This window comes from Crinia signifera, chromosome 19 (assembly GCF_055691185.1).
Source record: "Crinia signifera chromosome 19, ASM5569118v1, whole genome shotgun sequence".
Taxonomy (NCBI): Eukaryota; Metazoa; Chordata; class Amphibia; order Anura; family Myobatrachidae; genus Crinia; species Crinia signifera.
In genome coordinates, this window is record NC_139226.1 from 64,915,311 (window position 1) to 64,942,793 (window position 27,483).

At 43.2% G+C, this 27,483-nt stretch overlaps 1 protein-coding gene across 1 annotated transcript; it reads right to left on the bottom strand.

Moving 5' to 3' along the window:
- Window positions 1-1,094: 1,094 nt before the first annotated feature.
- On the bottom strand, window positions 1,095-27,444 carry LOC146042623 (uncharacterized). The gene is made up of 3 exons (XM_083162704.1): window positions 27,330-27,444; window positions 15,325-15,429; window positions 1,095-3,148 (listed from the first exon to the last, which is right to left on the bottom strand). Exons 2-3 carry the CDS (start codon window positions 15,422-15,424, stop codon window positions 2,805-2,807), a joined length of 444 nt encoding a protein of 147 aa, XP_083018830.1. The 5' UTR covers window positions 15,425-15,429; window positions 27,330-27,444; the 3' UTR covers window positions 1,095-2,804.
- Window positions 27,445-27,483: the final 39 nt, after the last annotated feature.

The window sequence follows — 27,483 nt, forward strand, 5'->3', positions numbered from 1 at the left end:
CGATGGGGGAGGAGGGGGGGGGCAGCATCCTGCTACTACTGCTGCTGCTGGGGGCTCTGGCGGATGGGAGCCAGGAACTCCAGGAGCATGTGGTCATCCTTGGCCCCCACCAGAAGTCACAAACACCTGCAGTTGTCTTCCAGTGAATAATGATTATACAGCACATGCTGTTTTAGTTCTAAGCCTATTATCCCAATGGGTCTTTTCACATTATATGGATTTAACAAACTTCCATGTGGCATCGTTTTTTGAGCTCCTTATATGAATGAGGCTCATGCTGGACATTTACATGTTCACTCATATGAATATAGAATATTCTGAACTCAGTCAGATCATCTTATTCCATGTTTCTGTAACTACTCTTGTTAATCTTTACACACTGGAGTTTGCAGGGCCAGATTAAGGGCCTACTGGGCCTGGAGCTGAACATATTCATGGCTCTATTATGAGAAATGGAGAAGGTGAGGCCAATATACCATGTAGGCATGAAGAACCCATACACTATACGCCTCAATGCCTCCCTAAATATGTAAAAGTATAAAAATTGCATAAATGTGTCAAATAGTAAATGTAATACTTATGATTTATGGCCAACCATGTGGCGGCTGGTGTCTGTCTGGTGATCAGACAGATGGGCCTATTTTTATGTGGATGGATTTTTAATGGGCTTTAGAGAATGATGGGGCGCTCCTAAAACTCTTTGGAACGTTCCCGCGTCCCATCGTTAACATTCAATGTAGACCATTTTTGAATAAAAGAAGTTAAAAAAATGACAAGTAATTTAAACATTTAAACCAGACAGTTTGAATTGCAAAAAAATTGGACTGTAAAAGGGTAAAGCATGGACTGTTGTGATGCTTTGAGGACAGTGCATGGGAACCCCTGGCATAGAAAGAAACAAGGCTGGCCTATTTCAGCTAGGTATACAATTAAAGATGCTTTAAATTTACGCTAAGGGCCTGATGTATCAAGCTTCAAAAAATGATAAAGTGGAGAGTGATAAACAGCCAGCCAATCAACTCCTACCTGTCATTTTTCAAACCCAGCCTGTAACATGACAGGAGCTTATTGGCTGGTTATTTATCACTCTACACTTTATCACTTTTTGAAGCTTGATACATCTGGCTCTCAGTGGCCTTCTTATAAACCTGTTTTAGGCAGGATCAGATGAAAAAATGTGAAGCACCAAGCCCCCACATAAAAAATAGGCCTATCACCATGACAGCATGATTATCAGCATAAAGACAACAGGTGATATTTTGTAAATGTATGCAATTTTAGTTTTTTTAGATACGGGTTGAGTATCCCTTATCCAAATATCCGTTATCCAAATTATTCTGAAAACCATACATTTCAGAAAGTGAAAAAAAAAATTGGGACACCTGTAACAGCACAACTGAGGACATGATATGTAACTGGCACTAAATATGTGCAAGAAAATGATTGGTTGGCAAGAGATGGTACACAAACTTTGTTTCATGTTTTGAAACCTTGTTTTATGCACAAATAAATATATATTTGTGTGTATTTCATGTGTTTGTTCCACATAAATGCAAGATACTTTAAGATACATCATTGAAATATAAAAATATTCTGAAATACGGAATAATCCATTATCCAAAATTCTTCTGGTCCTAAGCATTTTACATAAGGGATACTCAACCTGTATATACTGTATTTAGGGAGACATGGGGGCATATTGTGGATGGGTTCCACATGCCTACATGGCATTGGCTTCACCCCCATCCTTCACTTCTTATAACAGGGCACGAGGGGGTAAAGTGCCAATCGCACAGAACAAAGGTAAGGAATGAGGACCCTCAGGATAGATATAGCCAAAATATGTATGCTATGACAACATACTGGCGTTTTTCCATATTATATGCACATTATAGTGGTTTGAATGTGTTATACCTTGAACGTGACAATAATTCCACACACTGAATGTATCGGCAGTGTTTGTGTAAATTACATACATTTAAATGTGCCCCAACGGTGTGGGTAATCAATCTATGTTACTATACTGCTCCCAATTACATGCATATAAGTGGAGACGTATGACATTTAGGGGGAAATTTACCAAAATGGATTCGTAAAAAATAGGTGTATTCGTAGGCAGAAATACACCTATTTTTTACACATTTGTATTTTCGGGATTTACAATCCCGAAAATACAACAATTCATATTCCTAAAGATGGGACATTCATATTTGTATTTACAAATACGAATGTCTACACCATTGATAGGATACGACAGGAATCACCATTCAAAAGAATCGTGGTTCCTGATTTACTAAGCAGCCGTACTGATAATACGGCTGCTAATTAGTGTAAAACAGGCAAAATCAAACTGGTTTTGCAGTGTAAATGATTGCTGCTTTAAAATAACCTGGAGATTTCTTATCAAATCTCTCACTTTCTGAATCTCTCAGCCTATTAAATTTCACCCAATGTATCTTGAATTGTAGAAACTTACCCTATGCTATCCAGCTGAGATTATGAGACAAATACATTAAAGTACTGAAAACACTAAACATTTGACAATTAACCACAAAGATGTTGGTCCAAGATTCACAAGGGACATTGTAAAGAGAAAGTGTAATTAAAGTGTACCACCTGCCCGCCACCTCACCCTTTTAAACACTGAAGCCCCGTACATACGGGGGATATAGCGGCAAACGATATATCGCTCACGTAACAGTAGGATATATCGCTTACATAACTGAAAATGGTGTTCAATACAGATTACAAGTAAATGTCCATTATACAGAGATGCTGCAACAAAATGTCTCTTCAGTTTCCAGCTACTTGGAGCAGAACACCTTGTGTAACAGGTTGATAGGAATGACAATATGACTATGTCTGTTAGATTGTTGCCACAGTGAATCCAGAGTTACTGTGGGTGCCCGTTTGCCAAAGCGTAAGCCGAATGAGTTAATGTTGTAACCAACTTGAGCTTGCCTTGATTGGCGACCACCGAGGTAACTGGTCAGCAATTCTGCCATGCAGTGCTTCCATTTCCCTGAACTCTTAACGTTGGCATCTTCTATTTCATATTGTGGAAACTCCAGAGCTGAGCAGGTTTTATGGATTTCAAGTAGATCACAGATTTGTGAAGGGTCCACGTCATTCTCAAGAATTGTGTTAGCTGTGAACAATATAAAAATAATCTAATTAGCGGTCTGTGAAAAATATTAAGCATATTAATAAAAAAATGTAAATGATTTATTTAACATGCTTACAATAAAAATGTAGACTATTACATTAGATATTTTATGACTAGAGGAGGTTATAGGGGTCAGGCTGGCCCTGGGAACAATATTGCCCACCCGCTGCATCCAAAAGAAAAACGTACTGTTACCTCCCTCCATACTGTATCTCCCTGCCCTCTCCCCTTAAGGTGCCCATACATGGTACAATATTTCCATGCATTTTGAATTGCATGTGATCAAATCGCTAGTTCAAAAAGCACAGGCTGCACAGACTATGTACTGTGCGATAGGATTCCCGTGGGAGTGCGCATTGCATCGCACATCACCCTTGCACCGTGTATGGGCACCTTTACACATATAACACTGCTCTCATCACACCACAGCTTACGCTTCCTCAAACCATACTGGTCCTCCACCCCAGCTCACTATCAGAACTCCTCTCACTGCCTCCTAATGCTCCCATCACAGCTCTTTGATACTATCCCTCGCCAAATGCCTCCTACTGCTTACACTAAGCACACATACTGCACAGCATACACACACACACACACACACACACACACTGCTTACACAAACCTCGTAACTGTCCCATTTTTCGCGGGACCATCCCTGTAATATGGGGCGGTCCCACCCCCTGCCCGGGGCTGCCAGTGACCCACAGCTGGGGGGGAGGCAGGTAGAAGTCCCTCCAGCCTGAAGCGTCTATTCAGAATTTCAGAAGGGTGAAAAACTAGGGCCTGAGGGCACATCATCCCGCAAAGTCATGCCCCTTTCCATAGATCATGCCCCCTTTTCGGGTGCTCGCGCGGTAGAGCCATGCGAGTGTCCCATTTATACGAGTGCATATGTTGGGAGGTATACTTACACACACACACACACACACACACACGGCACAAAACACACAAACTGCACACATGTTTACATCACAAGCAGCAGAGTAGCACTGTTCTGCTGGGTAACGGTCATTAGGTCTACAGCAGCTAGGTCAACAGGCAACAAGGTCGACAAGGGTTTAGGTCGACATGGGTCTAGGTTGACATGGGTTTAGGCCGACATGACATTAGGTCGACACAAGCATTAGGTCGATATGGGCTAGGTTGACAGTCAAAAGGTCGTCATGGGGTTTTTCACTGTTTTTTGAGCCAAAATGTGCCAACAGGCGGTATTTCAGGCGGTATTTCATGCCCTAACATCCACTAGGGCATGGTGGGAGAATAAAATAGTGTGCCCAAAGCATAGCGAGCGGATGCGGTGCACTTCAAACTGTGTACATGTCGACTGTGTCGACATTCGGGAGGAAAAACCCATGTCGACCCCTTTTGACTGTTGACCTTGCCCATGTCAACCTAATGCTTGTGTCAACCTAATGTCACGTCGACCTAGACCCATGTCGACCTTGACCCATGTCGACCTTGCTGCCTGTCGACCTAGTGGTGTCGACCCAATGCTTGTCGATCTAGTTGATGTAGACCAAACGATCCACACCCATTCTGCTTTGGCTGGCAGGGGATCTGCAACAGCTCTTCTTTTCTTCCTGACAGCAGCCCTGCTCTCTCTCTCTCTTATACTCCTTTTCCACTAGCCTAAATATCCCGGGAGCGCGCATAACCCAGGATTTTAGGCAGGTGGAAACGCTCCCTGTAGAAATAACCCAGGTCGTGAGACCCGGCATTTCTACCCACGTGTTCAACCTGGGTCACTGTGTAGTGTAATCGGGTAACCAGGGTCAATGCGACCCGGGTCCCGTTCACTACAGTGCAAAAGCTGGCGCTGGGAGATTCTCTCATCTACCAGCGCCTCCCCGACCACACCTCCCGATGACGTCACCCGCCCGGCATTATGCCGGCTGGGGACTCTAGTGTGAATGGTTTGCAAGCCGGGTCGCACCCAGGTTGTAGCAAGGTACAAAATCCCAGGTGCGACCCGGGTTGCAGATGGAAAAGGGGTATCACTGACAGCAGCTCTGCTCATGTAACTCTGTTCCATGCTTACATTTCCCTGTCCCTCTCATCTTCAACTAGAAAAAAAGTCCGCTGCTCAGATTTAGCAGTGGGCAGTGATGGGCTGCAGCCTGATGAGCTGCTACCAGCAAGTGGCACTTTTAGGCACGTGCCTCGTATGCTTAGGGTTAAATCTGCTACTCATATGGCCCTTGAATCTCTAAAGGAAGCAACACATCACCTTTGTATAGAAGAACCCTGTCAGTATATAAGGACAAAGAGCTACATTAAATGTTGAGGTAGACTTGATATGGTTGAAATGCATTGGTGTGGTGGAACAGGACCTACCTATACTGGGGTAGGTGGTGAAATATACCCAAGTTTCTTACTACTTAAACCCTCATATATCAGTGTGTGTTGTTACCATCGTATGAGTATAGGGCATGGTACCCTATTATTAGGATTTCTGTAGGTTTTTGGGAGAATACATTATTAGAAAATATATTTTGCATATGGTATCTATTCCTTTTAAGTAAAAAATGGTCTTCAGGAGATAAAGAACCTGCTACTGGCTTGTTAAAGACCTTGAGCAAACAATTGTATAGTGCTGCGCTCAGCTCCTTTGTGGTTGTGTGTGAATAATGATCAACAATGTGGTGTAAAGGGTAAAACAAGGTTTCCATAATAAACCAACACTGAGCTTCCCAACACCCAGTCCTTCCATCTCAGGAACACCGCTCCACCAACACTCAGCTCCCAGACACCAAGCTCCTCCATCTCAGGAACACCACTCCACCAGCACCCGGCTCCCTGACATCCAGAGCAGACCCTCCTCCTCAGGAACACCGCACCAGCGTGTGCCAACACTGGGGCCCCATACCCATTCAATACAGAAACTGTAAAAGCAGGTCCAGACCAGTGGGATGCCGCTGTCAAACCAGGTGTGTTGGACACCCCCACCACACACCCAATAACCAACCAGACAGTAGATTAACTCTCTCTCCATCCCCCCACCAGTTCCCTTGAACAATTGCATCACCATTGAACCATCAACATTGAAGCAAAGATAAGATCTCTATCTTCTCTTGTTACGATCGTCAATTATATTGTTTGCTAACTGTATTCAATTTAATTGCACCCAATCAAAATTGTACAACCAAATTGTACCCTCTGCATTGTATCATTTATGCACCATTGTGTATTGTTAATTTAGTAAACCTTGTATCCAATTCAATTGTATCCAATAAAATTGCACAACCATTTGTACCCCCTGCATTGTATCCTTTATGCACAATTTTGTATTGTTTCATTAAGTAAACCTTGCTTTACCCATTATACCGCATTGTTGATCGTTATTTACAAACTACCACAAAGGAGCTGATCGCAGCACTATCCAATTGTTTGCTCATATTAACCAATACCATCTCAAAATCAGAATCAGCTTTATTGGCCTTTATTTATCAGCTTTATTTATTATACTAGCATATACTAGGAATTTGTTTTTGGTTTGCTGTGCAGTAGCCAGGGGGGTAACAAGTAAACAGCATACAGTATAAACAATAAATAATATAAACAGGTGGGGGAACATGTACAGTCATATAGAAAGTTTTTCCGAGGGGACACCTTGTTAGATTATGTGCAAAGGGTTATGACGCGACTAGACAGTGAGGAGTTCATGAGTTCATGTGTCAACAGATGAACCGCTTGAGGAAATAAACTTTTTAGGCTTCTGGTGGACCAGGTAGGAATAGCCCTGTAGCGTCTGCCTGATGGCAGCAGGTTAAACAAGCCATGGCCAGGATGTAGTTGGTCCTTAACTATCTTCTTTGCCCGCTTTTTTGCTCTGGACAGGTACAGGTCCTGGACAGAGGGAAGGTCTGTCCCGATTATCTTCTCTACAGTTCTGACTACCTTTTGGAGTCTGCATTTGTCTCTCTCGCTGGCGGAGCCGTACCAGACCAGTATTGAGGAGCACAGTACAGACTCCACAATTGCAGAGTAGAAGAGGAGCAGAAGCTTCTGTGGGATGTTGAACTTCCTCAGTTGCCAAGGAAGAATAGCCTCTACTGCACTTTTCCAACAATAGTAACAGTGTTGGGTCCCCATTTAAGGTCCCGTGAGATTGTGGTTCCTAGCAACTTGAAGGAGTCTACTAGCGACACCACACTGTCAGCAATTGTTAGCGGAGGAACACTAACAGCCTTCTGCCTAAAGTCCAGTACCATCTCAACGGTTTTGAGTGGGTTGAGCTCTAGGTGGTTGCTGTTGCACCACCAGGCCAATCGGTCCACTTCTTGTCTGTAGGCCGTTTCGTCCCCATCCTTGATAAGACCAATGATGGTAGTGTCATCAGCGAATTTGATTATCTTTACTGATTGCGCCTCTGAGGTGCAGTCGTTGGTGTACAGGGAGAAGAGCAGGGGTGAGAGTACACAGCCCTGAGGGGCTCCTGTGCTGATGCACTGCACTTGGGAAGTGAATTCCCCCGCTTTCACAACTTGTTTTCTATCATCAGAGCCGGCCTTAGGCATAGGCAAACTAGGCAATTGCCTAGGGCATTTGGGATGCCTAGGGGCATCAGCAGTTTCTGCTGATTAAAATGATATGCACCATGCCTATATTCTGTGTGTGAGTGAGGCTGTATCTGCATATGAAATAGTGTATTCATGGAAATCACTGTAACATAGCATTCCGTATGCAGGTACAGGATATATTCATGCCGCATATCATTTTAATCATCTGAAGCTCCTTGTGTGTCCTGGTCACATAACAATGCAAATATGAGGAATTTTCAGCAAAAAAGGCACCCAACATTACATTAGCAGAACTGGCCAGGAGCTGCATGGCCTATTGAGGCAAGATGTATGAGGAAACATCTGTATCCAAGCAGAGGCAGAGGTCTCAGCGTTAGCGGCTGTGCGAGTGCTGTCTGTGGGTGGGTTGGTTGTGCAATAGTGTTTAGCATATGTGTAAGGGGCATTATGTGTGTCATGTGTATAAGGGCATTAATAATGTGCAACATATGTGTAATGGGCATTATGTGTGTCATTATGTGTATGCAGGGCATTAATAAAGGTTGGCATAATGTGTAAGGGGCATTATGGTTATAAGGACATTAATAATGTGTGTCATGTGTAAGGGGCATTACTGTGTGGTATTATCAGGGGTGCCGAGAGAAAGGAGTAGGGGGTACAAATTACCCAGGCCAAAGTCTGATGGAAGGGCCCAGTGGGGGCCCCGGACCCCCTCCCCTTAAGTGACAGCAGCAGCTGCAGCTCTTCTCCTCTGCCCAGCACACACTGCTTTGTGCTGGGTTGCAGTGTGACCATGGAGGTGCTTAAAATACAATATTTTCTTAGGATTTTTTTCTAAGTGTATAATGTGAATAATGTGAGGAGTAATGTATATAAGGTAAAGTGGTACTAATGTGTGATGTAACGTGAATATGGGAAACCATTGCATGATATAATGTGAATAAGTTGCACTACTGTGTGGCATAATTTGAATTGGGGGTACTATTGGGTGGCCATGCCCCTTCCCACCAAGAACACACCCCTGTTTGGGCTGCGCACCGAATGTGTGCGCTGTTTCTATTTAAAATATTGCGGGTAGGGGCACCAAAATGATGACTGCTATGATGAGGGTTGATGGTGCTGGGAAAGGGGAGCAGAGTCAGAGGCGGAACTAGTGGCGGTGCTAGGGGGCACCAGCCAAAATCTTGCCTAGGGCGTCATTTAGGCTAGGGCCGGCTCTGTCTATCATTCAGAAAGTCCACAATCCAAGAATACGTAGCTTCAGGGATTCCTAGGCGGAGTAATTTTCTGGTGGAGGATGTTGGGGATGATTGTGTTCAAAGCTGAGCTGAAGTCGACAAATAGGACCCTTGCATAGGCATATCTAGGTGCTGCAGAATATAGTGCAGGCCCAGGTTGACTGCGTCCTCAATGCATCAGTTCGATCGGTAGGCAAACTGGAGGGGGTCTACCATCGGTGTTGGCCTCCTCTTTGGCTCGGTGGAGTTGACCGAGCTGGGCGTTGAGCCAGGGCTTGTTGTTGTTAAAGATGCGGTAGGTCTTGGTGGGTATACATATGGGTACTTGTGTAATATCTGGGTGCCCGATTTTTTGATTGCATGCCTTAACTTAAGGCATGCAATCAGATGCGATAGACCCGATTTATTTATCAGGTCGGAAAAATCGGGTCGCTCGCATCGCATGCGATGCGATGGACCCAATTTTTACATTGGATCCAATGTTAAATGGTCCCTGATATCCGATTTTACATTGGGTCCAATGTTAAATGCCCCCCCAGACCCCATTTTTCATTGTATAACCACCCTGATGGCTAATTATGTGAAATGACCCCCCATTGGTAACGCCACTCCACGACCAATGGCACCCCAAAGCGTGGCGAGCGCAGCAAGCCCGCGAGTGGCGCTGGTACACGTCCTCCGACCTTTTCATACCCCCACTATCCACATTCGCATGGAGTTGATCTTATTTAGAGCCCGAAGCGTGGCGAGCGCAGCGAGCCCCGCGATGGGACGCGACATACGAGCCCGAAGCTCGTATTCTGCGTCCCCTCGCGGGGCTCGCTGCGTTCGCCACACTTCGGGCTCGGTGGCTCGCCACACTATATAAAATCAACTCCATGCGAATGTGGATAGTGGGGGTATGAAACGGTCGGAAGACGCATACCGACGTCCCTCGCGGGCTCGTTCTCCTCGCCACGCTTTGGGTTGGCGTTGATCGTGGCATGGCGTTAATAATGGGGGGCATTTCACATAATTAACCATCAGGGTGGTTACACAATGAAAAATGGGGTCTGGGGGGCATTTAACATTGGACCCAATGTAAAATCGGGTCTCAGGGACCATTTAACATTGGATCCAATGTAAAAATCGATACGATCGACCCGATTTTTCCGACCCGAGGAAAAAAATTGGGCGCCCAGATATTACACAAGTACCTACACATGTCCTCACAGTAGCTTATGTAGGATGTGACAGTGTCAGTCAGGTCATTCAGGTCAGTTGCCAAGGCTTCAAAGACCCCCCAGTCCGTACAGTCGAAGCAGGACTGGAGTTTCAGCTTAGCCTCATTAGTCCATTTCTTAACTGTCTTGATGACAGGCTTAGCTGCTCTCAACTTCTGCGTATAGATAGGGAGTAGGTGGACGAGGCAGTGGTCAGATAGTCCGAGTGCAGCACGTGAGATTGACCGGATTGACCGGGACTTAAGGGTGGTGTAGCAGTGGTCAAGGGTATGCCCTTCCCTGGTGGGGCACGTGACTTGTTGTTTGAACTTGGGTAGCTCCTGGCTTAGGTTAGTTCTGTTGAAGTCACCCAGCATTATGACCAGAGAGTCAGAGAGGTGTTTTTGCTCCATGTCAGATATGCCGGTGGCCAGGTGGTGCAGGGTTTCCTTTGCACAGGCAAGGGGGGGGGGGGTGTGTGAACACTCCCACTAGGACAATCGAGGCAAATTTCCAGGGGAACAGAAGGGTTTGCAGTTCATACATAGCATCTCCAAGTGAGGGCTGCATGATTTGCCTAGGATTGTGACATTGGTGCACCATCTATCATTGTTGTAGAAGCAGATGCCGCCACCCTTTGATTTCCCTGAGAGAACCTTGGAGCTATCAGCTCTGTAGAGACCAAATCCTGGCAGGGACACCGGGGGGTCAGAAATGTGGTCATCCAGCCATGTCTCTGTGAAGCATAGGACAGATGATCCTGCAATGCTCGACCTTGTGCTTCCCATGAGGAGGGACAGCTCATCAAACTTGTTTGCCAGGGAGCACACATTTGAAAGCAGGTTCGCGGGGAGTGCAGACCGGTGCCCCCACTGCTTCCACCTCTCTAAGGCACCGGCAGCCAACAGCCTCTACTCCATGACCAGGGCAGGTACACACTGCGGCTTAATCCATGTTGGACTCTGCTGGCAATGCTGGGGAGCTGATGAGCTTCGGCTCGGTCTGGGACCACCGCCACAATGCCCTGGGGGTTTACTTTTCTGCTACCTCTGTGAATGGTTCTCCATGGTCGCCGGTCCACTCTCCAACAACTGCCATTCAACTTTGCTGCATCCTTTCTGCACAGGGCAGCAAGGGCAGCGTGGACTGTGAGGGCTGCCGATCTGCCCACGTTCTGCTCCGCCAGGCTCATACGGGTGGTCTGCTCCAGGGGTGAGCTCCATTTCTGAAGGGCTTCCCTGCTGTGCTTGGTTACCACACTTGGCAGGATCATCACACTTGAGGGCAGAGCCGGCCCTAGCCAATATGATGCCCTAGGCAAGATTTTGGCTGGTGCCCCCTAGCACTGCCACTAGTTCCACCTCTGATCCTGCACCCCTTTCCCAGCACCATCATCACTCATCGCAGCAGTCATCATTTTGGTGCTCCTACCCTCTGTATTTTAAATAGTAACAGTACGCACTTTTGGCCCGCATTCCAAAAAGGGGTGTGTTCTCGCTGGGAAGGGGCATGGCCACACAATAGTACCCCCAATTCAAATTATGCCACACATTAGTGCAACTTTATTCACATGATATCATGCAACAGTGTCCCTTATTCATGTTACATCACTTAGTAGAACCACTTAACCTTATATACTTTACTTCTCACAGTGGTGCCCATTATTCACATTACATCACACTGAATTGCTCTTTTTTCACATTAGACCACACAGTATTGCCCGTTCTATATGTTACACCATACAGTAGAGCACCATATACACATAATGCCACACATTAGTAATCCCTTTATACACATAATACCACACAGTAATACCCCTTACACATGACATACAGTACATTAATGTCCTTATAAATATAATGCTCATTACACAGTATGCCATCCTTTATTAATGCCCTTATACACATAATGACACACATAATGTCCCTTACACATATGTTGCACATTATTAATGCATTTTTACACGGCACACATATGCCCCTTACACATATGAGTACTATTGTACAACCAACCCACCTGCACACAGCACTCACAGAGCCACTAACACTGTGACCTCTGCCTCTGCTTGTATACAGATGTGTCCTCATGCATCTTGCCTCAATACGCCATGCAGCTCTCGGCCAGCTCTGCTAACATCGGACACACAAGCAGCTTCCGATAATTAAAATGATATGCGGCATGCCTATATTCTGGCTGCGACTGTATCTGCATATGAAATGCTATATTAGATTGCTTTCCATGAATACACTATTTCGTATGCAGATACAGCCGCACTCACACACAGAGTATAGGCGTGCTGGATATCATTTTAATCAGCAGAAGCTGCTGTTGCCCCTACGCATTCCAAGTTCCCTAGGCATTTTCCTAGTTTGCCTATGCCTAGGGCCAGCTCTGCTTGAGGGGGTGATGAATGAGGACAAGGACAGGGGGAGACATGTAGTTTGGTTGAGCTCCACAGCTCCGAGGCAGCCTTCTGCGGTGCCATATTTGTGGTATCCAGTATGATGAAAACACTCAAGTCTGTGAATGCTCCAGGTTATTGCTGTGTTAGATTGCTTCTTTTTTGTACAAGCACAGCTGGTAGCTTCACACAATATACACGGTGCACCGATAACCACCCTCAACTCCTTGTTAAAGACCTTGCAAAGTAAGCATACGTGTAAGCAACCATTTACCTGCGTCCACCCACATGGTCAATGAATATTCCCCATGGTTGTAGGATACTTAAAGAAACTTTGATATGTTTTGCAGTATTCATAATATGTAAGCACTGAAGTGAGCATTTCTTTAACCACTAGGTGACAGTACTGATAAGATCCTGCACTACCATGCTAGAACATAGAGACCAGACTTTGGAAATTTGGAATTATCCCCTACATTGCTGTGTCATGTACAAACTTACTACACTTTAAGGGTTCACGTAAGGGGTACAAGTTCTACCAGCATTTGGCACACAATCTGACATAGGCCCGCATATGGTAGCAATTGAGGCTGAATTTTGCTTTTTATTCACAGACAGATGTCTGCCTGTAAACAAGAAGCAATTTGGGACCATGATCCATGTTCCAGCTGTCCTCTCTGCCGGCTTCTGATCATTAGATCTGGGTATAGATGAGGGCATGGGGCTGGGGATTGCTTACCCCTTCCTGCACTCTTGCAGGGGCTCAGTCCAACCAGGGGCCGGTTGCATCAACCTCGTGCAGTACAGCCCACCACACATAGGGCCTTATTCTTGTTCACTTGTTTGGATTTGCGTTCGTTTGGATAGGACCGAACAGCATACGGTGAGCGAAGACACACCTGCAAGGCCACCACATCCGTTTGGACGGACTACCACATAAGAGGGAGTGGCGTCAGTCTGCATCCACACTACCGTGTGCGGACGGAACTCAACAAGTTTGCACGGTCTTTCAGCGTCTGAGCGGCCGCACAGCCGACGGAACGCCCTCTGTTGGGTTTTTTCAGAGCACAGCACAAATCCGCACGGAACTCATGCTTCAAACCCATTAAACAATTAGCCAAACTCTATGGTCTCTATGACTTTCAATTACATTCAATTCAATGCTTGTACACCCAAATTGCACTTTACATTAACCCTTACAACATTACAGTGTATTCTTTAGAATGTGGCAGTTTCAAACCTATACCTGTGTTTATGTGTGCCTCAATTTTGCAGACTGCAATGACTGAATGGGTTACTGCATGAAATCTCATGAATGGGGTACTTAAAGTAAATTGACCAGAGGAGTGGGTTAGTATTGTGTTCAGCTGAGAGTAATTTTGGTGCGGTGTGTACTGATTGCCCCATAGAACGCGGTGCACATGAACTACTGCCCTCCGAGACATGAAAGCTATTTGTTTGAACCAAAGTTTTTGGGTGTGTTGAGTAGCGACCGCTCGGTGAGCGGTCTGAGTGCACGCCTAGCACTTTTCGTCAACACCCATGTTGACGCATCGATTTACGCCCAGTTTTGCACACTTTAAAACCGCGCCCATAGATACGCTCACATTACGCCCATATTGTCCGAGAGTGTTCGGTGGACATTTTTGTGTTTAGCGATCCATCCGAGTGCAGAGTGCCGGCGTTGAACATGCGCATATCGTAGTGTACGCACGCGCACTCTGCAGGAATACGCAATCCGAACGAATGTGTACATGTCCTACTCAATCAGAATAAGGCCCATAGTGCCAATACTAATAACATATGTACTAACATATGCAATAAGTAACACCATTAGCAAGTTTCCCAAAAAGAACTGCCCTTTGTGATGAGTGCTAGTCCCTGGACTTCCAGGTTTATGACCCATGAGTCCATCTTTGCATGCACAGAAGGATGTTGTGGCCATGGCGGATGCTTGAAGGAGCCTATAGGGTTCTTTAGGATAACACCAGCTTTTTCTGGCATTCCACTCTGCAATGAAGCTGTGGAGCCCCTGGCTTAGTATATATGCAAAATGTGGTCAAAGCCCTCACCCTAAGTCTCCTTGACATGTTACCTCTCCCCAACACACACACACACATCTCCACCATCTTCCTCTCATCAAGCTTTAGCTTCTGGGCTTGGAAAAGGTGTTTCCTCTGCTTTGCCCATCTACACCGTTGCATTATTTTACACCTGTACCATTGCCCCAAATCCATCTGCCCCGTTTCATTTGTATTTCATGTCTCATATCTGATGGCAGCCTTGAAACTACATACAAATGTATCCATGGTCATCATTGTTGCACCAGTCACCTAGTGTGACTCTCGAGGAATTTAAGGTGATGACATGCATGGAGCTCTGGCTTAAGATAAGGGGGGCCCTAAGAAATGACTAGGGCCCAGCGTTCGGCAGACACGCAGAATGTATTTTTTTTTAAAAAGTCAAAGTTCAAACATCATTCAGCAGGACCGTCAAACTCAGACACTATTACATCTGGGCCATAGTAATTTGTTAGGGACCCCCTTGTCTTAATTACCTCGGGCCCCATAGAGCTTTAATCTGACACAGATGAAGAACCAATTACTTTCACAGCAGCTCAAATTACTTCAGCCCCCACTTTTTGACTTGTACTGTATCACATCCCCTGGGATTCCCCCTAAATGTATTGGAGGAGATAAGCAGAGTTGACTTTTAACAAATATGCAGTGTAATGTACAGTATGGTTAACATTTAAGAATTGATTTTGTTTTCAATATTGGACATGATCTTTACTGACCTGCAGTCCTTTCATCTGTAAATGGTTTGACTGGTATGGCTGTAGAAGTGCAGGTAAACCAACATAGAGTCACAACTGTCACACTACATGGTAGTCTCATGGTCACTGAGCAGAATAGAAAAAATAAAGCAAGCGCCATTAGTGAAATACACAACTCTAGTTTTCAAGGTCTGTAAATAAAAAAGCATTACTTACTGTAAAATGTAATTGTCCCTATACTTGCTGTCAGAGGAGATTCTGTGATACACCCTCTCTCTGGCACATAATCAGTTTGAGGCTATTGCTATACAATATTGCTGACGCTCATGAGATATTATTTTTTATTTCTTTGGACACTAAACACCTAAACGTCCATCCCCAAAGGATTTATTTGAATTATGTTTTCTTTGACATACTGCCTGTATGTGCAACCCCTGATGAAGTCTGCATAAGATGAAATGCGTAGGGTTTGGACTGATCTCATGTCATCTACTTGTCACGTTTCGTGAAGCACCAGCTGGAGTGTAACGGAGGCTGGGTGCTTTGATATAGGGCTGTTGCATTAACGACAGAAGGGAGTGAAGCAATTGAATAAAGTAAACCTTATTTAATGAAGATACTGCGGTACAGAATATGAATGATGACACAATAATAAAACTGTTTTTTTCTGATAAATGATAAAGTCAATAATATACAATACTTTATGGAAGAGCTTTGGAGATGATTGGTAATTGAATAATTGAATAACTGCAAGATTGGATGATTGAGCGATTGGAAGAAAAATTGGATGATTGGCTGAAGAATTGGATGATTGGATGAGGATTGGATGATTGGTTGAAGAATGGAATGATTGGATGAGGATTGGATGATTGGTTGAAGAATTGGATGATTGAATGGGGATTGGATGATTGGAAGAAGAATTGGATGATTGGATGAGGATTGGATGATTGGTTGAAGAATTGGATGATTGGATGAGGATTGGATGATTGGTTGAAGAATTGGATGATTGGATGATGAAGTCTGAAGGAATCTGTGCTGAGTAGGATCGTGGCTGCAGAACCAGGGATGACCACAGAGAATAACCGTCAGGAATGCAGAAGAAGCTATTACCCCTTTGGAGGGTTAACCTTGTCCTATCCGTATAGGCGGCAAAGGGTTCCGTGATGATATGGTACAAGCAGTGAAACGATCAGCAGGACTTGAAAGAGACTTAACCAAAGGCGCAAGAACTGTAGCAGCAACTACAGACAGCCAGGGAGGATCAATGATGCATGCGGGTAGGCATCATTGTACTGACTGTCGGTCTAGCCCGGCAAGTCAGTATTTGAAGGGTGAGCTGCGCGGTGATTGGTTGCCACTTGACCTTACTGAAAGGAGCATAGGCTGAAGGATCCCAAAAGATGGCCGCCACCAGTGATGGAGACGGAAACCAGCCGGCGGTGATTGTGCGCGGATGCGCTGCAGCCGGCGTGTCCAGATAGAGGCCCGATCTGACACAGATCCATCATGGCAGCTCATGTCTCACGCTACCCAGAGCCCGCCTGGCACAGGGACACACACCACCACTGTCACCCGGAGATGACAGCACGACAGCATGCATTCCACCAGCATGGGGACCGGCAGTGGAGGTAAGCGCCAGGGCAGGAGATGACCTGTCAGAGGTCTTGGGGCTAGGGACAGCACAGAGGAAACGGGTAGCAGACATGGTGGTCATGACAGCACCCCCTCCTTTACGAGTGGCCCCAGGACACTCCTTGGGCTTGGTTGGGAATTTCCTATGAAAATCTTGCATCATTTTAGGAGCATGTACCTTAGAAGCATTGGTCCAGGACCTTTCCTCAGGCCCATAGCCTTTCCTCAGGCCCATAGCCTTTCCAGTCGATTAAGTACTGTAGTCGTTTGTACCTGATATGAGATTCCAGAATGTGGGCCACTTCATATTCTACGCCCCTGTGAGTAAAAACTTTGGGAGATTTAGGAAGAGCAGCATGAAACTTGTTTAGCACTAACAGTTTAAGCAATGAGATATATAAAGAATTTGGGACCCTTAAATAATGTGGTAATTTTAACTTATCGGCAACTGGATTGATGATCTGAGTTATCGGGAAAGGGACGATAAAACGAGGTGCAAATTTCATCGAAGGTACACGAAGACGAAGATTGCGAGTGGACAGCCATACCTTGTCACCCACCCTCAAAGTGGAAACAGCTCTTCTCCTTCTGTCAGCAAATTTCTTATATTTCTGTGACGCTTTGGTCAATGATTTCATGACTTTCCTCCAATATTGGCGAAGCTGCTGGAGAGTTAACGCTACCGCTGGCACAGATGTTGAAGGTAGCCGCTGGAAGTCAGGAACCCTAGGATGGAAGCCATAATTAACCCAGTCATCCTGGGAGGAGGAAACATGCAAACATAAAAAGTCTCTACATCCTGATTGACTCTCTCCGTCTGGCTGTTAGATTGCGGATAGTAGGCTGTACTGAAATTGAGTTGGATCTTGAGAACTTTGCATAATGCTCGCCAGAATTTCGTGACAAACTGTACCCTTCGATCTGAGACGATTTCCTCAGGTAGCCCGTGGGTTCTGAAGATCTCTTTGATAAAAAGGTTTGCTAACTTCGGAGCGGAAGGCAACCCCCGAAGCGGTATGAAATGAGCCATTTTAGAAAATCGGTCAATGACGACCCATATGGTGGTGTATCCATCAAATGATGGAAGGTCGGTAATAAAGTTCATTGACAAGTGAGTCCACGGCCGCTGTGGAATGGAAAGTGGCATCAATGGACCTACTGGAGCTAAATTGGAGGATTTATGTTGGGCACAATGAGGACAAGAAGCAATATATTCCTGAACATCTTTCTTTGGAGCAGGCCACCAGTACCTTCGAGAAAGGAATTCATAGGTCTTCTGAATCCCTTGATGACCGGAGAACTTGGAATCATGAGCCCAATGGAGAATTTGCTTCCTTGAGCTAGGTTTAACAAAGGTTTTACCTGGAGGAACTGACACTTGTACAGTTGTTGCATCCTTCATAGGATTTAGACTCCTCCTCAGTCTCCCAAGACCTAGACAGAGCATCTGCCTTGCTATTTTTTGCTCCAGGAGAAAAGGACAATTTTAAATTAAATCTAGAAAAGAACAAAGCCCATCTGGCCTGTTGAGGATTGAAAAAATAGGGTTTGTTCACTGCGCTGGATTGAAAGGAAAAAAGCAGCTCAATGCGTTTTTTAAGTACGTATGAAAAGAGGGGTGATGAGTGCTAATTAAAGAGGAGAAGGTTATAAGAAAAGGAAAGAAAAATAAGGAAAGAAAAATAAGTAAGAAAAACACCTGAAAATAAAACGGGTTAGTTTTAAATGCTTACAGCTCTTCTGAGCCGGTGAAAAAGTCCGTGGAGTGTGCCTTGCTACCTTTCCCTACCTCTAGTGCCAGGACCGAGTGTTGCGGGTTGAGATCAGCGTGCTGCGGCCGGTTGAGACGCCGCATGTCCTCTCTCTTCTCCCGTCGGCACAAACGGTGCGTCTGAGACGGCGTGTGCCGTTTGGGCTCTGATGGTATGGAGCTTGCTTCCAGGGGTGGGGAGCACACTTGGGGGATCATGGAGCAGCCTCTTCTACGCGTTTCGTGCTTTCAAGCACTTTTTCAAGAATGGCATTGCTGGGTTCCATTTCGTTTTTTTATTTGCAAAACTTTTAAAAACTTTATTGATCAAAACGGATGTGGACATAAAAAATGGTGGGAACCTCATGTTGTTCTTTGATGAAAGGGTTTGATGGATTAAAAATGGACAAATGTCCTAAAAAAAGATACAAGGTGTTTTTTTTTAAAAAATAGTAAAGGAGAAAGAAAAAGAAAAAGAGAAAAAGTATTGTTTGTTGTACTGGTTTATGACTAAAAATTGAATAAGAAGTGGATATTTTACAAAAATGCAGTTAACTCAAAATCAATGTTCATACCTTTGGGTAATAAGGTCTTTAACTCATAAATCCATTTTGTTTCTGTTTGTTTGAGTATTTTAATGAAGTCTCCACCTCTCCAGTGCTGGTTGACTTTTTTTATTGCTATGAATTGTAAACCAGAAGGATCTTTGTTATGAGTCTGTAGAAAATGGTTTGACACACTGTGAGTTATGAGACCTCTCTTGATGTTATAGATGTGCTCGAAGAGTCTGATTTTCAGTTGTCTTTTAGTTTGTCCGATATATTGTAAGCCACATGGGCAGCAGAGAAGATAGATGACTCCCTCAGTTTCACATGAAATATGTTTTTTTATATTGTATTCTTTTTTTGTGATATTTGATGAGAAGCTGGTGATGGGTTTTGTTGCGGTCACATATATATTTTTGCATGCTTTGCAGTTAAGACAGTGGTGAAATCCTTTGATTTGTTTTTTGTTTTTTTTGTGTATTTGGTTTGATGAAACTTGATACTAGTTCCTGACGTAGGTTTCTGGCCTTCTTATATATGATTCTTGGTCTGTCTGTTAATAATGGTCTTAAATCGTCGTCCAGTTGTAATAAATGCCAGTTCTTTTACAATATATTTTCAAATATTTGGTGTTCGCTGTTGAATTGAGTTATGAAAGTTATGTTGTTATCAGTCTTTGGTTTCTTTGCTTGATATTTTATTGTGTCTTGGTGGTTAAGGTTTTTTACAGTCTCTAGTTGATCGCGTAGTGTGTTCTCTTTATATCCTTTTTGTATGAAATTCTGTGTGAGTGCTTCTGTTTGTTCCAAAAAGGTGTTCTGGTTTGTACAGTTTCTGCGAAGTCTTCTGTACTGTCCTAGTGGAATGTTCTTAATCCAGTTCCTGTGGTGGTTGCTCTGAACTGGAAGGATGTTATTGCCATCGACCGGTTTCGTGTATGTTTGTGTAGTGATGTTTCCTTCTTTAATTGAAATTTCCAGATCTAAAAATATGATTTTGTCCTTGCTTGTAATGGTGGTGAATTGGAGGTTCAGTTGGTTTGAGTTGAGGTATAGGCAAAAGTCTGCAGCCTCTCTTTTTTCTTTTAGATTCCTTTGTGTTGCATGGTGTTGCATCCAGATGCAACACCAAGAACCAAGAAACAAAGGAATCTAAAAGAAAAAAGAGAGGCTGCAGAGATTATATCTGTGACTGTGATCCATGCACCAGTTATATCATACCCGAAGTCAACCTCTGCAGTACCGTTGTACATTGTGTGCATATCATTTAGAATAAACCTTAAGTTGGTTAAGTCTTCTGAATTGTGTCGTCTAACAACCACAAGCACCATTGCCAGATCCTCTGCCAATACATACAGTATGATTTACAATCTGAAAAAAAAAAGACTGTTCAGATTCGGGAGCCCAGTACAGAAAGGTGTATGCCACATGCTAATTGCATAAAAATGGACAGACATCATAAGATTACAGAAGGTAGTTCACAAAATATTAGTTAAATAAAGTTTGTTATCTAATGGAAAACAGTATATGATGCTGTTGTTTATGAATAATGCACAAAACTGATATGTCCAGCACCACACAGCTCAACGCCCACTGCCATTCACACATTGAGGAAGGAGCTGAGATTGAGGGAAATGGTGCTGCCTTACTCTCATCTCCTGACGTCTCAGAAATCCCAGCGGTCGCGGCGGTGACTGTGAAATCCCGTGAGAGGCTAGCAGTGACTTCAGCAGCACACCTGTGGGCAACGCTGGAAGCGCCTTTTAGTGGGGAAATTGGAGACACAGGGGATGCCCTCTCCTGTCGCCCCTCCTAGGATCTGACCATGCTCACTGCCAACACAGGGCAAATTGGGAATGTACCTGTAATGAACTGAACTGAATTTGGGTGTATTGTAGAGTGATTAGTAGAGTGATTAGTAGTGGATATATCAAATATCCAAATATTGTACCTCCACATTTGCAGTGTTATAACCTTCATTGTTTTTAGTATTTATTTATTAGATAAGGTAATGTATTGATATCTCTGATTGTTGATGGTTAAACCCCGACACAGAGTGAGACTATGGCTGCTTCAGGGTCCCTAAATAATAATTTGACTATTTATCTCAAGAGTGATAAACTGGAGATAAAGTGGAGATAATGTGGAAGGAGATAAAGCACTAGCCAATGAACTGTGTTTGAAAATGACAGTTGGGAGTTGATTGGCTGGTGCTTTATCTTTTTTCACTTTAGCAACACTTTATTTCCAGTTTATCTCTTCTATTTAGGCTTAATACATCTGCCCCTTTTTTAGTAATTTTCCATCTTCCTGTAATAAATTGAAGGAATAGTTATGGTATAACACACCCTGCATCTCTCTATCCACTCCCTACTCCCTGCCACTCTGTGTTTCTCTATACACTCTCACCAGCTATGCGTGTCCTTATGCATTCCCTACTCTGCTGTGTTTCTCTATCTGCTCCTTACCACCTTGCATGTACCCATTCCCTTACATGTCACCCTGTATCTTCCTACCCTCTCACTTCCACCTTGCATCTATCTATCCCCTCCTCACCGCCCAGCATTTCCATATCCATCCTTTCTATTCCCTCACTACTTCCCTGCATCTCCCTATCCTCTCCCTACCACCCTACATCTTCCTATCCTCTCCCTACCGCCCTATCCTCTACTGCCCTGCATCTCCCTATCCTCTCCCTACTGCCCTGTGTCTTCCTATCCTCTCCCTATTGCCCAGCATCTCTATATCCATTACCTACTGCGGGGGGGGGGGGAGAGACACACCACTTACTTCGTCCGCTGCACTGCCTGGTCACAGCATACAGTGCAGCATAGCCAAAAACAAATATGGCCGCAGCATATGTGTATATAAAATATGCATATATGCGGTGGCCATATTTGTTTTGGGCTATGCTGCCGTTTGTGACCAGGCTGCGGCTGCTTGCATCCAGGATGACGCCAGCCCCGGATGCACGGTTGGCGGCACTGCCAGAGGGGTATCTGGACCGCCCCACCGTGAAATGGCCCGGTTTCCCGGTGGGCCAATCCGCCTCTGCCTACAGCCCTGCATCTCCCTATTCACTCCCTATCACCCTGTATGCCCTTACCCCCTTCACACTGCCCTGCATTTGAATATCCCTATTCTTAAATGACCCATAAGTCCACCTATGTGTAAAATATTCATATTAAAGCTTGTAAATATCTTTTTTAATCAGTTTCCATTGTACATTGTATTAATGTTAGCATTCCAGTACATGGCATATTGTAGCAATCTTTTTCTCTACAACTGTTGGGAACAATCAGGACAAGCCTATAATGAAAGTGTGACAGTAAGGCATGCTGGGACCTGCAGTTCATCACTAGCCTACATCTGATACTGTATATCTCTGTTAGACTGCAAACTCATGTGGCGGTAGCACAGTCATCTTTAATGTATTGTATGCAGTTTATTTGGGATAAGGTCACTAGGTCGACCCTATTTAGGTTGACGTCCATTGGTTCGACCACTGAAGGTCGACAGGGGTTGGAAAAAATAAAATAGGTCGACATGCCTACGGTCAACAGGGTTGGAAAGTGGACACAAGCATTAGGTCAACAATGAAACAGGGGGAGTGAGGGCCTGCGCTCAGAGTGTATAATGAAAAGATGATGACAAAATGTGTTGGAATAACTGAAAGTTTTATTCACTGACAGTGTAACCAATAACGATGCTCGTAGCTGGGGGAATGCAGGTGGGGGTCAAGGTGGGGGGGTTCAGTGGTGCTGCTGGAATAAGCACACACTGGTGGTGGAGGGAGGCAGTCAATGAGAGAGATGAATGGGAGAGATAAAGTCACAAGCGTGCAGGTGTAAGTGGTGCGGAGGGCTGGCGTCCCGTCCCGCCCGCAGTACACTTTTACCTGCTCTCACCGGCCAGGTGATGCTGGTCTTCAATCTTCTTTCCAGACGTCCGCTCTGCTGCACCACGGCTGTATCGGCGCCTTGTCCGCTCGATCAGCCGGTATCCACAGCCTCACACAGACGGGACTTCCGGGGTTGCGTCTCGCGGGAGTTAGCCGTCGGGGTCCGTCCGTCTGTATGAATGCTGCGCGCTCGACTCCCAGCCGGGAGGAGACTTAGTTGTAGGTCTGTGGTGGTGGAAAAGGTGAACTCCAACGCGTTGCGACCCTCGTGGGTCTTCTTCAGGGAGTATGACAAGGTTGACAGTCGACCTTAGCCATGTCAATGTATCTCAAGGGTCGACCTAAGCCCGGTCGACCTTCAGTGTTGACCTTCAGTGTCGACCCAATGCATGTCGACCTAAATTTGGTCGATCCACTGAGCCATAACAGTTTGTATTGTAATACCTCAATTTACAGAGCATTATAATGTGTTGGTGCTATAATAATAATAATAATAATAATAATAATACTACTACTACTACTACAGTATGTACATGAATACATTGCTAGGACAAATGAACTGCTATAGTGATGATCACTCACACATTCCTTTCATTATTACTAGAGACAGGATGTTATGCAACATAAAAAGCTTGAAATATGCATGCAAACATAAAAATACTTAATATATGCATGAAAAGCTTCAAAATATGCTATAGTAATATAGTAATTTTTAGTTTTTTATTTAAATCAGCATACAATTAGTAAGCAGTATATGACCCCAAGCAGTAAAATACATATAATCCAACAAAATATACCAACGGGATATCAGGTGCAAAATAAATTAGAATGAATCAATAAATAATATCTAACAATTAATATTCCACAGCAATAATTAGTTGAAGTGCTTCTCCCAATAAAGTTGAACCAACACAAACCGATTAAACTAAAAAGAGAGAGCGCACTTAATAAATCTATGTATATATATATTTTTATTACTATAAAGACTCACTTTAAAACAATTCATTTAAAAAGAGAACAATATAGCATAATAAGATAAATAATCCAACTTAATATCTCAACTTAGTCAGATATAATTATACTTTAGCTCCAGTGCTCTTACCCATTTGTATCCTTGTGTTGAGGGGTGTGGGAAGCCTCCAATGGATATGATTGATGGTAATTATGTCCAGAGATAAATTGTACCAATTTGGCTTTTTTTGTCACCACTTTGTTGTTGTGTGAAGATAAACAAATAGAAGGCAGAATTAAATCAAACTCTGTGCTGTTATTTAGGATTGGGGATTTGTTTCCAGGGGCTCTGTGTTACTCCTGATCTTAGAAATTCGTTACCACAGGACAGGAGGAGGCAGGGAAAGCAATGTAGCAGGTCGCTTCAACCGGCGTGGCTCTGTTGTAATAGGAGCCGATGCCGGGAGCAACCTTTGCTGTGATATACTGTATGTGAGCAAGTTGCTACAACCAGCATGGCTCAGGTGTAATCAAAGCCGATGCTGGAAGCAACCTCTTCCACAATGTTACCTCTCCCGTCCTGTCCGTGGGATGGACATCAGCTGTCGGTGGGGCAGGCGGTTCAGGATTGCCGCAGGTTACCTTTAACCGCGATGTTAGCACCTCCTGATTTCTCTTGAGATAATGGGCTAATGTTCGATGTTTGCAAAAAATCAGCTGAATCCCCGTGGATCACAAACTGGCACAGGTCCGGATTTGAATCTGGGGCAAGTGGATATTAAGTTGGAGAAAGTTTTCCCATTCTTGACGCGTTTCTCCCTCGTAGTATAGTGAGGGTTTCCTCAGAAGATTGGGAAATACTGCTGGAGTCCAGGTTTAAAAAGGTGCTTTCACCTATCAGCAGACGGTATTCATTAAACTGCACCTGTGTACTACAATCTGCTAGTCCTTAAATCAGGTGAGCGTGTCTGATGTTACACAAGAACATTTCTTTGTTTTACTCCATTTAGGCTGTGGACTTATTTCAAGCAAATGACATGTAATATATATATAAACAAACACAGAAATAATAATAATATATAAATTATATAAACACATAAATCATGTACATAAAATATAATATATATATAGAATGGTGGGTTTGCAGGACGGCACTCCACGAAGAAACGTACTTGCCGGTGCCAGGTCTATATTGAAGAAATGCAGTACACTTACCCCCCCGCAGAAGGATGAAGACCAGCACTCAGGCGAATTTCAGGTGAAGAAAATGAAAAGTTTATTCCATGTGCAAATAAATAGCAACAGGAGCGATGTTGACTAAGCCTTTCTTTGAGCATTCTTGTCGTTGTTCCGACGTATAGCAAATTGCAGGGGCATTTCAGAGCATATATGACATACCTGCTATTAACTTCACTGGGTTAAAATCCCTTCTCACAGTGCGACGCTGATACATTTTATTTGTAAATAGTGTATATGGTTATGTTTTTTTTTTATTATTATACATTTGTTAATTATTTTCATTATTTTACAATATAAAAATGTAAAATGTACCATTTTATATGGAAACATATCATTGGTCTGGTCTTTTTTGTATATATTGATATTTATAATTCACCTAATATCTATGTCCATTAGAACTCATCTTAACTGGTATGACGTCTTACAGTTCCTCCTATAGGTTCAAAATCTCTACAGAAAATAATAATGATCATAATAATAAATAGACAGATAAATAAATAAATAAAGGCAGATATGTGTTAATATATTAGGAATCTAGGAGAACAGAAATAATATACATATATAAAGAGAAAAAGCATGATTTATATTCCTATTTAAACAGAAAGAATATACATATATAAAGAGAAAAAATATACATTTATATTCCTATTAAATAGAGAAGATATTTGAGGTAAGTAAACTCAGAAGAGGTATATGGGGAAAATGTATATCTATCAAGAGTAAATAGTTTCATCTTTGTCATCAGAAAGAATAAGTACAAATCCATACAAAGAATCACTAACGCTATTTAAGATTGTAATTTTGAGAAAAAACAAAATAGGCAAAAAACATCAAAGAAATCAACATCCTATGCGATTCTAGTGTTCATTCTAAATATTATTAAGTTCTATATTGTCGTTTAGGCCGGTTGGGAATAATGTACCTAATGAGAAAAGCCAATACGCTTCTCATGCACAGAGCCTATCGTATTGGTCACCCCCTCTGGACGTCTCTTCTATATGTTCTATAACTTGAATTCTAATAGCTTGGGTGTCTCCTTTATGTTTGTTTTTAACATGTCTAGATAAAGAATGATTCATAATTCCTTTAATTGTGTTTCTCCTGTGTTCGAGAAATCTAGTGTTTAATGTCCGAATGATACGTCCTACATATTGAGATCCACAAACACAGGTTATTAGATAGATTACATATGTAGTCTGGCAATCGATATATTTTAATATCAAAGTAGGACCCTAGATGGGTTCATTGAAAACAATTGCTCGGTCCTTTGATATGGGGACAAGTCATACATTTAATTGTAGCATCCTTTTAATTTTTTAGAATCTTTTTTAGTTATTTTGTTATTGTTCTTAAAGTGGCTTGGTGACAAAATGTCTTTTAATGTTTTGTTCTTTTTGAAAGTTATTTTAGGTTCTTTCTCTAGATGTGTAGCCAGTATATTATCACACTTCAAGATTCTAAAGTTCTTTTTTATGATGTCTCTTAACATAACTAGCCTTTCTCGACAATCCACTGTTCATATCAAAATTCAATACTCATTCAGAAGAACTAAGAGACATCATAAAAAAGAACTTTAGAATCTTGAAGTGTGATAATATACTGGCTACACATCTAGAGGAAGAACCTAAAATAAATGCTTTTTAAATATAGATGAAAAAAATACTATGTAACCTTGGATTTCACTGCAAACACAATCAAAAGTAATCAGAATGGCAACATTTTTCCATTTTTTAAATACAATATTTGCGTAAAAAAAGCTATTCTTATATTTGTTTTGTAAGTCTGACATGAAGATTATACAATGTTTTTGTTATAATAATGTCAGGCTTATTGTTTTTAATACATTGAAATCTAATACAGTACTACATTAATTAGTGGAAATGCAAGTCTATGAATTACTGTACCTCAGAAAAGTCCCATACTGTTTCCTTTGTAAGAGAAACTAAGTTAATCAGCAACTTATAAAAGCATTACACTAAATATTGTGAGGTATGTAAACTGCTACTCACATTGAACTCCTGTACTTCTCTCACTACCGTTTGGCAGCTCCTGGAATTCACTGACGGTACTCACAGATATGTGTCAGCGCTACACTCTGAAGCCAAGGAGACTCGTTTGTCAGACTCTTTTATAAGGGCAATAATGGAGTGAAGAGATCCAGAG